The following is a 15293-nucleotide window of genomic DNA, read 5'->3' on the forward strand; positions in this document are numbered from 1 at the left end:
TCTATGCTAAGTGTACAACTCTGCAGCTCTACATGCCAAGAACAGATGCATACTGGTAAGTAGCATATTCCTTCAGACCATTGTTTCCAGAATAGGGATCTGCCATCTAGTTTAATTTTGTGATTATGCCATAGAGAGGCTATGGTAGAGTCAATGAGATGGTTGGTCAGTATTTTATCAACTCATAAAAGGGCTGATACTGTATCTGCGATTAAAAGGAGTGAAAGGGCCATGGGCAGTTTTAATAGACCGCAAATGGTCAGCGTGAATTTAGCGGGATGGGGTAGAATAGATGGTTTTCGATTTGGAGTGATGGAGGAGGGTTAGTCAACTCATTAAACCACCAGATACCCTGAGCGTCCAGGAATGCCTGTTGGTATACGCGGAAGTCAGGCATGTTTGTCTCCTCTGGTTTTGTTCATTTTTAGAAAAGGACTGGCGGTCCTAGTTCTCTTCCACTTCCATATGAAGTTCAAGATAGCCTTCTCCACAGCATGCTGGAGAGGAAGTTGACTAGTATCCTAATTTTTGATGAATCAACCGTACCCCATACTATTAGGTGTTTGAGAGACTAAGAGTTTAATAAGTTGTTAATTTTGGAAAATGTTTTGCTTTTGTTGATTGAGATGGTGGCCTGAAGGTCTTTGCTAAACCAAATGCCTAAATAGTTGAGCACCTCAGGTTGCCATTTCAGGCTGGAGTTGCCAAGAATCGTGGGGGTGCAGTGGATATTCATGGGGAAGATCTTCATTTTGGTGTGGTTAAGAATGTAGCCAGATACCTTAGAGTAGTTGTTGATTTCCAATATGATGTGGGGAAGAGCTTAGTTTGCGTCTTCAGTGATTAGAACGTCGTTGGCGTCGTAAGTTGCAACAAGTTGCCTGCCCGATTGAAATTGGACACCTTTGATGTCGTTATTCTCTTTTAGAGAACATAAGAGGGGTTCTATAACTAATAGGAACAGGAGTGGGATGGGGGCATCTCTGTCTGTTTCCTTGGCCTAATGGGAATGAGTTGGATAAGTAGCTTTTAATCCTGACTTTTGCCACTGGTGTTGCATAGAGAGCCATCACCATTTGGATGAAGTTCTCGCCTAGTTGAAATTTTTGTAGTGCCTCCTGTAGGAAGGTACATGAAACCTTATCAAAGGCTTTTCCGCATTGATAGCCATTGCTGTGGTTGGCAAGGGCAATGAATACGCTTTTTTAAGAGCGTTTGTAGACTCGGATATTGTCGGCGGCTAGCCTACCTTTTATTAAACAAGTTTGGGTATGGGCGATGAATTTTGGTGTCACTTTCTCCAATATTTTTGCCAGGATTTTTGGTGTATATTTTACAGTCAATATTGATTAATGATATCTGCCTGTAGTTTTTGACATCCAGTGTATCCTTTCCTTCCTTTGCAATGATGACTATTGAGGGCTCTGAGGCCGAGCCAGAAATGCGGCCGGAGGGCACATACGATTTGAATAAGGGCAGAAGAGGTTCTGATAGAAGAGTGAGGAATGATTTGCAAAAAAATACTGAGTACCCATCAGGTCCTGGGGCCTTACCTGGCGTGAGCGATTTAATGGCTGTGTGGAGGTGATTGGGGCGTTGAGTTGGGATCTGTCTTCTGATGAGGCTGAAGGTAACGAACAGGTGTTCAGATACTTAATACAATCTTTGGGGTTGGTTGTATTGTTTCGGGTGTAGAGGTCAGAGCAGAAGTTATGGAAGGCCTAAAGAACCTCCAGTAGGGAAGCAACCGTAACACCAGATTTGTTTTTGATGGCCGTGGTGATGGTTTTGTTTTTGGAGTATTTCAGATAGTTAGCAAGGGCCTTCCCAGCTTTGTTTCCGATGGCTGATTTCTCTGGGTTGGCCATGTCCACCCATTTCTGAGCTCTAATACTTAGTATTTGGTTGTATTCATATTGCAGTCTGCACAGCTTAGGGATGTCTTGCGAGCCAGTGGAGTGTCCAATGGATTCATTTAGGGATTTGATCTCTGATTCGATAGAGTTGAGACACTTATTCAGGGATTTGTTTCTGGTAGCAACTAGGTTTATTAAGGTGCCTCTGAGAGAGGCATTTTGGGCGTCCCAACAAATCAAATCCGAGGTGTCCCCTGCTCTGTTTTATTGCAGGAAGTGTTGGATGTTTCACTGGTTTTTATTTTTGGAAGGTCATCCTCCAAGAGTGCGTTGTTAAGGCTCCAAATCTTTGGTGGTGGCTGAGAACCTGCGAGAGAAAGATCGAGAGATATGCACACATGGTTGCTAATTAGTATGGGCTCAATCTTGGTGTTCTGTGCCGAGGGGACTAGGGTCTTATCTAATAGGATGTAATACATTTTCATGAGAGTATGGTAAGGACGGTATTAGAATGTGTAGTCACTTCCTTTTGGGTTGAATAGTCTCCAGGTGTCGAATAGGCTGTTTTTCTTGAAGCAAAAAGTCATCTGTTTGAGATCTGCTGTCCGGTAATTTATGTGAGGAGATTCTATCCAGGACACAGCCCATTAGTAGTTTGAAGTCCACACCTACAATGACGTCCACTTTATCTGGGATTTCTGAGCGGCCTTTGTCCAGGTCCTGACACAAGGCAACCAAGTTATCGTTGGGAGCATAGATATATTAATACGGCTATCTCTCTGTTTTTCATTAAGTTCCTGGTGATTAACTATATCTGCCTTGATAATAGTGTGTGTGGGAGAGGACGAAAATCTCAGATTTGTTTGCTTTTTGCAAATAGGGTGATGTCCTCTGTGACCCAAGGGCAATAGACTCTGTCATCATTAAAAGACTCAATATGAGTCTCTTGTAGGAGAATTATGTCTCTTTTCAGTTTGTTGCAGTAATCAGCGATTTATTTTCCATTTCACCGGATGTAAGCGACCTTTAGTGGTTAGTGATAGAATTCTGATGTCAACCATTAGTTAGTGGTGAGGAGGAATATTTAGTGGAGAGTCATTGTGACCTGAAGATGTGAAATAGAAATGTGCAAGTGAGCAAACTCTGCGTTGACATATGTGGGACAAACCGCCTCAATGGTTGGGTGTCTGGATTGTCGACCAGTGGGTAGAGGATTGAATACAAGGGTTGTGAAAACCGCCTTGCAGACCTGCTTGGGGGATTGGGATGCTTGTGGCTCCTTGGGGCGTAAGGTGGGAAGGGATAAGGGGTAGATGGGACAGAGGAGCAAAAAGAAGAGGGAGGAGTAAGAGTGAGAAAAACATTTTTACTGCATATTAATGACTGAGGTGTGCATAGCAAACTAAAGAAATTACATAACATTTATAAAATAAAACAAATACAATACACAATTCCCTCTGGGCACAAACCCTGGGTGCCAAGCCACTTGGTATGGAACATTTTGCCTTTAAGATTTCCATCTCCCACAAAAAACACATACACAAACTGGTTTCTGTTTTACATCAGTAAGCCATCAGCTGAATTGATTGGTATTACTCAGTTGGAATAATTTTGTATATTGCAAATCGCTCTCTTTGGACCCAATGTACTGAGAGGCAAGTCGCAAAATGTGGGGGCATATTGGTGAATGACTTTTTGCTACTTGTATCTGATTGTGCGAGCAACGTGTATATACTAATAGGTCACATCACAAGATTTCTAGCCACAGGCAGTTTCAGAACAGCCTGCCTAGAGTATATTAATTAACCCTGATCTGTGACTGGGAGTGAATGGTTGATTTGTTCAGCATTCCATCCATCATCTGTTCTTTTTGCATTTGTCACCCTAAGTGGGAAGGGTATGTCCAGACATGGGTCCCTTGCTCGCTATGCCACCGGATTCAAGCTAGCCTGGCTGATATGGGGTGATACCCCAAAACCGGTCCGAGGATGCTTGTTTTTGGTCCAGGGAGGACCTGGTCTGGCAGTTTGGGCTGGACTGTTCCCATGGGGAGCAGAGTCAAGATTGGTTTGCAGATGGTTGAGTCCAAACTGGAAAGGCATGTCAAGCAAAATAATAATGGATTTAACTCAGATTTGTGACGGGGTGAATGTTTGATTTGTTCAGCATTCCAACCATCATTTGTTCTTTTTGCACATGAGAATATTAATCCGGCAGTTCGCTATTTGTGACCCCCTATGATTGCCTACAAACGTGCTGATGGTGATCTGCAATGAACGACCGACAACCATCACAGTGTTTGCATTTTAAAGTAACATGTTTTTCTTAAGCAAACGGTTTTTCTTAAAGAAATTGTTGCAGATTGTTGCCTCCTCCCATTCCCCTAAGTTGGCCTAAGACTATTCACAGAAGTTCCTCCCCCTTTGAGGTGTGAGTAACTGGTCAATAGTTTGCATCAGCAACTGTGTTACAAAGACCCTTTGTAACATACCTTATTGAATCACAATTTGGAGGGGATTCCCCTTTCACACTCCTTCTGAAATGCAATTTGGTATCAGTCGCTAAACCCATTTTGCGAGGTGGAAATACTTTACTGGCTTGCAAAATGGGATTCAGTAAATATATTAAAAACAAAAATGTGGCCGCAAAGCCTGTGATTTTGTGAATCGTAGGGTTGTTGACTGCAAAATGGCCTGATACAGTTGGGCCTTCTTTCCTGATTTTTGCGCACTATTATAGTCTGTTATACTTTCAGTGCTTATTTTTCTAAATGTATTTGGTAACTCTATCAGATGGTTCTGCATTTGTACCCCTAGGTCACTCTTATTCACTCTCACATTGCTTTAGCTGATGTGAGTCTGCAACCCAGTGTCCGCCAGGCTGTGAAGGAAATCCTACTGAAGAAAGGGGTGAAGCTCGTATTAGGTAGGTGTGTTTATCCTTCCAGTTTTTCTTGATTTTGTGAGGAGCTACTCAATGAATTTGTGGAAGACTTTTTTAATAAGTATTTATGTGATTAAAAGCAATATTACTTCCAAAGCTGAAGACTGTTACTATTCTAGGTGCAAATGGCTATTGAGCAAAATGTTGCTAGCAATGACAATTTTGGTATGAATGCTATGTTGGCATGCACCAGCTATCATGTGTTTATCTTGACCTGCTCAAGAACTACTGTAGAAAGGTAACACAGTTCTTAGTTGAGAGTACTGGCGGTGTGGTAAAGCCACACACTCAAAATCTTTTCCTGTATAGTAACACCACACCAGTACTATGCAATTATGAGTTGAGTCCCAGGTGGAACCTAATTTACCAGTTGTAAACCCATACGGAATTCCCAGTTCCGTGGGATTTAACGCATATTTTTACCATCTGCTCTGAGCAGCGGCTAAACGTATTTTGCTACCTCTGTCTGGGTAAAGGTGGGTGGGGGGTGTGGGGAGATAGTGGGAGTGAAGGGTGTCATGTCCTTTAGGATAGTCCCATCATGTACATACCAATTACATACATTGTGTCCCCTCCACACGACCAAACGGTCCTAACACAGGTGACCTTTTACCTAGTAGCTTACTTCTGTCTCTCCGACATCAGGCTCCTGGTACCCTATCTTAATCCCTGTGTCTGACATACATAAACATGTCAAAACCAAATGGGATGATGGACAAAGTGTTGAACATTGCAAGCACTCACCCCCAGTCAACTGATCTGGGTTTAATCCATCATCATTCTTTAGCTCACTCTGCCACCCTAGTTCAGACATATGCAAATCAGTCTGACCCTGTGCCTCATGGGAACAGTCCAGCCAGAACTGCCAAGCCATGTCTTCCCTGGACCGGAAACAAGCATCCTGAGACCGGTTTCGGGTTCATAACCCTCATCGGCCAGGCTATCTTGAATGCAGTGGCAAAGTGAGCAAGGGACACACGGCTGGGCATACCCTGCCAACTTAGGGTGAACAAAGCAAAACTAAAGGGGATGATGGACGGAGTGTTGAACATTGCAAGCACTCACCCCCAGTCAGCTTATCTGGGTTTAATCCATCATCATTCTTTAGCTCACTCCGCCACCCCAGTTCAGACATGGCCATATGCAAATCTGTCTGACCCTGTGCCTCATGGGAACAGTCCAACCTGATTTGCCAAGGTTTTGCTTTGTTCGCCCTAAGTTGGCAGTTGTTTCTGGTCCAGGGAAGACCTGGCTTGGCAATTTGGGCTGGACTGTTCCCATGAAGCACAGGGTCAGACTGATTTGCATATGGCCATGTCTCAACTGGGGTGGCGGAGTGAGCTAAAGAATGATGATGGATTAAACCCAGATCAGTTGACTGGGGGTGAGTGCTTGCAATGTTCAACACTCCGTCCATCATCCCCTTTGGTTTTGCTTTGTTCGGCCTAATTTGGCAGGGTATGCCCAGACGTGGGTCCCTTGCTCACTTTGCCACTATATTCAAGATAGCCTGACTGATGAGGGTTATGAACCCGTAACCGGTCCCAGGATGCTTATTTCCGGCCCAGGGAAGACATGGCTTGGCAGTTCGGGCTGGACTGTTCCCATGAGGCACAGGGTCAGACTGATTTGCATATGACCATGTCTGAACTGGGGTGGCAGAGTGAGCTAAAGAATGATAATCGATTAAACCCAGATTAGTTGATTGGGGGTGAGTGCTTGCAATGTTCAACACTCCGATCATCATCTCCTTTGGTTTTGTACATAAACATGTCCCCAGGAACGGCATATTCAGTCTGTATAAGGGTCACCACTTTTTTTCATCCATTGCCATCGAGCCAACTGTGCATGATCATGTTTGTTTCGAAAAGGATTAGCGAATGTTTTCAAAACATATTAATTCTAGAAGAAACCCTGGGGTGACCACTTTAGTATAAAAAACCCTCACTCCCACTTACAGAACAGAGGAGAATTCCTTCCAGGCTTGACCGAGACTCTGCAGGCTGATCCTTCGACAGGCAGGGACCTAACATCCCTTGCGGGGTGCCATCCTCGACGCAGAGACAGGGTCCTTCATTCAGAACCATCAGGTGACGGGTTAGTACTTCTCTGGGGGTTCTTGGCTCCATTAGATCTATCCTGACATTTACATATACATGCTTCACCTACATATCTAGGCTAGTTACATTTAGGTAGGCTATGCATCGTAGGAGTACGCCATTGCTATTGTTTTATATAATCTGTTTATATTCATCTTACTAGCATTTTGGTAGAAATGTATTTACTACATTTTGGTGCTAGCGATCACATTTGTCTGCTCCTGTCTTTTGATTGTTACAGCTAATATGTTTCACACTAGACTGATGCTTGACTAATAAATGATTATCGAAACCGTTCCAAACGTCATACTATGTATATTCTGAGAAAAGTAAGCACGAGTGACTGAGCAAAAGATACCGTATTGTTTTCCACGATACCTGACAAATCAGGGTTGTCATGTTCAGTGGTTGCCAGAAACTACCTACACCGCTGTAGGATACAGGGGGTGGTAGTGGCAACATAGAGCTAGCTGGTCTAACGGCGGACTCATCCTGTGGGGGTGCCCAGAGTCTGTCTGAACACCAAGTCTTCAGTTTATGTCGTCCAAAATGCGCAGGTCCTGGGGTCCTCGGAACTACACGACATGGCGCCGCCAACACTGGTTTGGTTCTTATATTAACAGTAAGATCTGAGTAGTTCAGTCGTGCTTTCTCAGACAGCCCTAATCACATTTTTCAGAGATGTCTGAAGTGGGAAGGAAAATCCGCCTCAGCTGAGCAAGTTCACCCTGTGTATTGGCTGAAGGTTTAGACAAGCTTGTAGGGATTAAATGTTCCCATATTGTGCTCAACCCTACCTCCTAAACCTTTACTTTCTTCTACTTTCAAAAGGACTGAACCTGCAAGTAGCAATGGAAGTGCGGAATGAGGCGAATTTGCTAATGGTCTAAACATCACAGAGAACTGCAGACAGGCAGTAACTCGGAGATTGGTAGAACGTACCTCTAACAGGTGGCCATGTTACTTTCATGATTGAGGCACACAAGGTGTTCGGATGAGAGTTATTCTATTCCTGGGTGAAATTCCCACCTGCAGATCCACAGACACATTTATTTCATGAATACATTGAAGTGGATACACTGGAAGAATTCATCCCATACGAGGACATTGAAGTCCCGTTAACTTACCAGCAACATACAAACTGGTTTAAAGGCGCCCTAAAACACACAACTTTGTCGTAAGACTCGGTCCGCTCAGCATAAGAGGAGCAGCATGGCTGGTCTTAGCGACTTAAACTCCACATCCTGAGATATACACACACTCCAAATAGGGGAAGTGTATTCACTTTACAAAGAAGTAGTAAGGCTATACAGACATATTGTCCAGTTCGTCTTGTGAACACTCACAGTACAAACTACGAGAGCTGCTCCACATGGTACAGTTCAGACTCAACACACACTAATAATTAGTCCACAGACATTAAAAGCAATATTGGGTGCGTTCAATTAAAAAAAGGGATAAAGTATCATTCTGGGTTCCTCAAAAAATAGCACAGTTGGAAGCAATATTTCCCCATACGGGTCCGTAGGAAATACACAGAATGTTAACAATTGGCTTGCCAATGGGAATGGTTCCCTCATTGGAGGATTGTACAACATGGGGAACAATCTTTGCTGCAGTCTACATTAGAATACATGGTTCCCCGACTATATCAGTTTATCAGTTATTCCTGAAGTATTGAAACAGATACAGAATGAGTACAGGGCAGGACCTGCCCTCGACTTGGGGATGAAACTGAAGGGTAATTTTGACCAAGTCTTAGCAATTATGCTGAGCAACATCAAGGGGGAAGCAGCAGCGGTGGCTATATGCCAACGCTTAAGGGAAACAGCTCCTGCAAATCAGTAGCCTGAATTACCAAAAATTATTGGAGAAACCTATGCTTCACTAGGTAGAGATAGTTTGGGAGCCAAACCAGGGAAACCACAAGTGGTGAGTACTTCTGACAAAGCATGCACCCATTTCTTTTAAAAAGAAATGAGATAATAACAATCAATCCAAAAATAATAATAATAATAAAGGAAACACTTCATGATCAAGGGGTGGGTCTCCCCAATGGGAGTCCTCTAAAAAGAGATACAACCTTAGGAATCGTGATAATATTAGGAAACTGATACATGTTCCTTTAATTCCTTTCAGGGTTCATCAAAAAGCTCAGAGAGGCAAGGACAAAAAATTGAAGCTCAACCAAAGGGAAAAAGGGAAACACGTTGCACTTCAGATTTCATTCTCAAACAGGAAGAGTAACATAAAGGTCAACCTCAATTCAAAAAGCAGAAAGTAGCTGGCTTAAAAATGAGAAATGCCCAGGTTACTGAGGACTCAGCTTCTGAATGGAGAAAGGGCTCTGACGATGCTAGACAGTGCGGCAGAAGTAACAATAGCTTGCCAGAACCTGAAGGAATTTCTGGTGACAGCAGTATTGAATTAATACATCATGGTGGAAACATCTGCTACAAGAGTGAGTGTCCCATACAAAATTAATCTCCAAATAGAGGGGGACATCGCAAGAAAAATTAAAGGTCTCTTTTGGGAGAATTTGACATTTGGATACGACATCCTGTTAGCAGAAAAAGATTGGCTACCTGAATTTATAATGGATTACCAAAAAGTTGAAAACGTCATTTTGCCTGCCTTTTCCGACCTCGTTCCTGTTTCCTTGAAACACTCATACGCGCGGGAGTGGGCACAAGCGCTAGCTCCGGCATTATACTGCAACCATGTAGGGTGGAACGTGGAATCCAAACACCACGAGAACCCATTAAAAAAGTATTCCAACTCTACAGAGACAGTACCCTGTTAAAAATGAAGCGAAGAAACAGGTTAAAGAAATCCTAGAACAACTAGAATACCAAGGTGTGATTGAAACTTGCACCTCGCCAATGAACAGCCCTTTGTTTCCCGTAATGAAACCTAACAACACATAAGTGGCGTGGCCAGCCAGCCAAACATGGCGGACGCAACTTGCTAGCGCTCCGTCCCCACAACCCCTAATTCTCCTGATAATCACCAGTATCCCTCGCCATCTGGGTGCCCTCCACCGCGGTGGGAGTGCCTGAGTGGTTGCGACCCACGGATGTGACTGATAAGCCCGACTGCGATCCTGTGGGATCTGAAGCTGGAAGGCGCGCTGCCGAGCGTCTTTGTGAGCGCTCTAGCAGAGGCAGAGTGTTCGGCTTCCTCGGCCGGCGTCGAGGTTGCAGTGCTTACGGCTGAAAAGGATTGCTGGTGGCGATGCCTGAGCATTCCCCCCCATGTTCAGCTGCGGAGACCACGGACCCTGCCAGGACTCGGCGGGGAAGTGTGCACGAGCAACGAGACGCCGCGGCCTGCGACCGCGGCCCATGATGTGCGTGCCGGGGGCTGCGAGACCACCAGATGAATTGGACATAATCGGCCGATCACAAGGCCCACTATCCTGAGTCTACGAGTGCCCCCTTGCTGTGCAGAGATCGTGGCCGGCTGCTGTTGGCGCGCTCCTACCGCGGACGGGGGAAGGGCACTACTGAAGCGGCCTGGCGGCCCCCCGGGGCCGCTGGCAGCAACCGCCGCAATTGCAAGTAGGTGAGCGGCCTGCCCCTGCTTGAACTTCTGCCTGCTCCCACAACCTTCCGTCGTTATCGCATCCCAAGAGGCAGCTGATTAGCAGAAACGACACTCCTGAGGCGAGCAGCCGAGAGGAAACGCGATTTTTAAAACGTATTGAATTTGTTGATGTGATTTTACCTGTGTACAGCACCTTCCCCTGGGCACTCCCCCCTCGCCAACAAGTCCAGTGTTCCCCGCGCAGCTGATCGAGGCGCTGCTGCGGGCTAGAGATTTAAAATCTGCCGCCATTTCCTCGGAAGCGAGGCCACGCCCACTTCCTGAGGCCACGCCCCCTTCCCTCTGCCATTTAAGTCGCTCTGAACGCAATAGCCCGCATTAGCAGAAACGACACTCCTGAGGCGAGCAGCCGGGAGGAAACGCGATTTTTAAAACGTATTGAATTTGTTGATGTGATTTTACCTGTGTACAGCATCTTCCCCTGGGCACTCCCCCCTCGCCAACAAGTCCAGTGTTCCCCACGCAGCTGATCGAGGCGCTGCTGCGGGCTAGAGATTCAATCGGGCCACCCTATTGCCTAGGACACTCCCCTCCCCCTACACAAATGTGCCTCCCCCGGACGCGCAGCGGACGAGCGCAGTGGAAAGGCGAGCCCGTCTGCGCCAGACCGGGCCAGGTGCCCAGTCCCCCTGCTCTCCCATACACATCACCTATCTCCTACTCCGCATGTGCTCTACGGCAATTCAGGACTAGTACCACCGATCATTGTCTCCATTCAATCACACCCGAACAAAGTCCACACTCATGCAGACATTGTTCATACAGACTTACTCCACACGCGATCCCCAAACCCCTCACATTTAAAATGGCCCTGCTCAACTGCAGATCCCTTCCAAAACACAGAATCGAGATTAACCTCCTCATATTGGACAATGACATCGAGGTACTGTTCCTCACAGAAACCTGGATCAATCCAGCCTCCGACCCAGACATAGTCCAAGCTTTACCTCCGGGCTATCTTATTAAACATCATGATAGACCATCAGGGCGAGGAGGCGGGATAGCAATCATCACCAAAGCACCCATCTCATGCCAGATCCTGGACAGTCCTTTACTCCACTGTGAAAACATCCACTTCTCCATTTACCTCTCCCCGGAGAAAACCATGTCGGGACTGCTGGTCTATCGACCCCCTGGCCCTCTGGGACAATTCCCCAACTCCCTAGCGGACACAGCTACCTTACTAGCGTGCCTCTCCTCCAATTTCACCGTGCTTGGAGATCTCAATATGCATTTCGATGAGCCAGGGAACAAAGCAGCGGTAGATCTCAAAGAAGATCTAGCCGCACTCAGCCTCCCCCTGAAAAATCTCCACCCCACCCATATAAAGGGCCATCTTCTCCATAACTACTACCTTACCTATTCCCTGGTCCGATCACCATCTGATTTGCCTAAACTATCCGTGTACCACCAAAGCCACATGCACCCCCCTTCCTCAGGGCCTCTCGCGCCCGTGGCACAAGCTAGATCCGGCTGTCTGGAGCAATCTGCTGGCCGCCTCCACTCCCATACTGAATCCGGACCCCTCTCTAGCTGACACCCAAATCCGTTCATGGATAGAAACATCTTTAGACTCAATCCTCCCACACAAATGCCTCCCCAGTAAAAGGGGAGCTTTCAAATCACCCTGGTTCACTCCAGAACTACGCGATCTACGAAAACAATGTAAAAAACAAGAACGTCTCTGGAGGAAAGATTGGGCCCCCAGCAATAGAGAAAAATATAAATCAACTATGAAACAGTACAAAACCTGCATTAAAAACACACAAGCCGCCTACTTCGAGAACAAAATCCTGGCGGCTGCCAACTCCTCTAAAGAGACCTATCGCATCGTACGCTCACTTATGAAAATCCCCGAACCTCAGCCCGCCGCCGACCCCACCGGCATTAGATGCACTAAACTCGCTGAATTCTTCTCCGCCAAAATCCCCAAAATTCTAGAAACCTTTCCCCCTCACACCCCCCCCCCCCCCCCCCAGCTAGACTCACCAGCCCGGCCATCTAATCCAGATGTTCCCCGTCTGGACGCCTTCTCCTCCATCACTATTGTGACGACGACGGCCATCTTGGCCCAAGTGAAGAGTGGGTCACCGACAGACCCAGCGCCTATGAGCAAATTGAAACTAGTCACCCATACTATATCTCCAGTCCTCACTGATCTGATCAACGCTTCCCTCTCCCAAGGGATAGTTCCTATGAACTGGAAAAACGCGATGATACGCGCCCTCCTTAAAAAACCCAATCTCGACCCTACGGACCCCTCCAACTTCAGACCAATCTCCCTCCTCCCAGGTTTCAGTAAAATGGCAGAAAAAATAGTGAATGGACAACTCTCCTCCTTCCTAGAAACCCACAACCTCCTCCGACAATCCCAGACAGGGTTCAGGCCTGGTCAAGGGACTGACACCGCCCTCCTGGCCGTGACAGAAGAGACGAGATCCATCTTGGACGCAGGGGGATCAGTGGCAGTGATCCTCCTGGACCTAAGCGCCCCCTCCTCCACCGTCTACTCAAATGCGGAATCACTGGGACCGCCCTGGCTTGGTTAAAATCATTCCTAGAACGCAGGACCTTCCAAGTGACTGACACCCACAGTCATTCTAATGCTCTCCCCCTTCAGTGCGGGGTGCCACAGGGATCCTCCCTGAGCCCCACTCTTTTTAATGTATACATGGCCCCTTTAGACGACATAGTCTCACCATTTGGCATAAAGGTGGTCATGTACGCTGACGACACCCAACTAGTCATCTCCATCAATCAGGCTGACCAGGCCATGGAAAATCTGGTCTCCTGCCTGCAGTATGTTTCCAAATGGATGGGAGACTCCCGCCTTAAGCTCAACGGCGAAAAGTCTGAAATTATGCTTCTAGGCAACCGCGACAAACTCCCCAAGTCGCTCGCCTGGCCACCAAGCATGGGCGTCCCTCCTACACCAAAAAGCGAAATCAAGAGCCTGGGCATATGGCTCGATCAAGACCTCAGCTTCAGAACTCAAGCAAGAAAGACAGCCGGCACATGCTTTGGCCTCTTACGATCCGCTCGGAAGATCCTCCCCCTGATCCCTCCCCAGTCCAGAAAAATTCTCATCCAAGGCCTTATAATATCCAGGCTTGATTACGGGAACGTATTATACCTGGGCGCCCCAGCAGATGTTGTCAAAAAACTCCAGCACGTGCAGAATGCGGCAGCAAGACTTCTCACAGGGACAAAATACAGGTGCTCTGCCAAACCCTCTCTGAAGACTCTGCACTGGCTCCCCATTCAGGAGCTCATCACCTTTAAAACCCTGTGCAACTCTTATAAAATCCTACAAGGTAAAGGCCCCCCCATTCTCAAACCTCTCATCAAACCCCACGCCTCTACCAGACAGCTACGATCGGATTCCTTCTCACTGGCCAGCATACCCAGAATAAAAAGAGCGCGTACCGGTGGGCGTCGTTTCGCCTACAATGCCCCAAAGCTCTGGAACAGTCTCCCCATCAACATCCGCAAAGAATCCAATCTGCTGCCCTTCCGCAGGCTTCTGAAGACCTGGCTTTTCCCCCGATAACTCCGGCCCAGGTTCATTTCTAGCTAACATTATAGCGCTGGGACGCCCTTGGGTAGCTATGCGCTCTACAAATCTAAATCAAATCAAAAGCTGCCATTGCACCCTGAACGCTGCGGGAGCACTGGGACCTGTGAGTGCTGCCCATGTGATACGGGCCCACATCATACAACCTGCCGAGATGTCATACTGCCAGACCCCTCTCCATTTTATCCCCCTGTGAGGCTCGCCTGGTTCATGTGAGTGCCACCAGGATGCACCTATTGAGACCTAGCCACCCTGAGACACCACTACCGGAGCAGCATAAAAGAGCCATGATAGGAAGCAGCTGTATAAGCAATGCGACACACAGCAAGCCTGCAACTCTCTCCTACCCCCACTGTGACTGGTGCTGCTGAGGTGGACCTCAGACATTGCTGTATGCTGTGCTGTGTGGGAAATGGCCTTGTGAGCCGTGGTGGAGGTGAGCGGCAGCAACCCTGGCAGGACAGTGACACGCGCCTGAGCCTCACTTTTACAGACTTGGTGGAAACTGGAACAACACCTGCCTAACTGTCGCCCTGCTGACTGAGATGGTGGAAGACGGGCAAGCCTCACCTATTATAAAAAAGAGGGCACAAAGTGTCCTGCGCTGTGATTGTGGTAATGCAGATACGTGTATACGGCAGGCCCATCCCCCCTCCTCACACAACAGCGCCAGCAGACGTCAGATGCCCGGGACGGTCCACACATACGCCTACAGACCAGCAGGCCCGAAGCTGGGGTGCGGGATGGTCAGACATTGAGAGTGAACTTTCCTTCTGCTACCAAACGAGCATACTTGAGCGGGCCCCTTCCACGCCTGATAGAGGCAACAACCAGAAGATTGAACACGGGAGCGGGGACACCACACGCACGCTCTAGCACCCACCCACCTTTGACCAACAAACAGGCAACTCCATACCGCTGAGCCTGTTGCGCAAGTAAGATAGCTACACCGCATTAATAGCAACTACGCAAACTAGTGACGAATGCTGACAGTGTAGCAGCTAGTAATGGGCCGTTTACGCACAAAACACCCAGCAACCCAACACGTGTACTTGAAGCTCAGAATTGATGACAGCAGGAGGTGACGCAGACACGGAAATGCCACGAGCATCGCTAGCAACCAAACTGGACTCGCCGTGGAGAAGATAGGATCGGCATTGGATGAGACCCGCTCCTCGCTGGAATCCAAAATCGACAAAGTCACCTTGGACGTCA

The 15293-nt window shown here is 47.3% G+C and overlaps 1 protein-coding gene across 1 annotated transcript in view; it reads left to right on the forward strand.

Annotated features, from left to right (window-relative positions):
- Positions 1-15293, forward strand: part of AIFM2 (AIF family member 2, ferroptosis suppressor) — a 455616-nt gene that overhangs the window by 182890 nt on the left and 257433 nt on the right. Inside the window, exon 6 of the mRNA XM_085603473.1 lies at positions 4673-4781. Within this exon, the coding sequence (XP_085459599.1) occupies positions 4673-4781 (109 nt within the window). The remainder of the gene's footprint in view (positions 1-4672; positions 4782-15293) is intronic.

Source organism: Triturus cristatus, chromosome 1_2, assembly GCF_964204655.1.
Source record: "Triturus cristatus chromosome 1_2, aTriCri1.1, whole genome shotgun sequence".
Taxonomy (NCBI): Eukaryota; Metazoa; Chordata; class Amphibia; order Caudata; family Salamandridae; genus Triturus; species Triturus cristatus.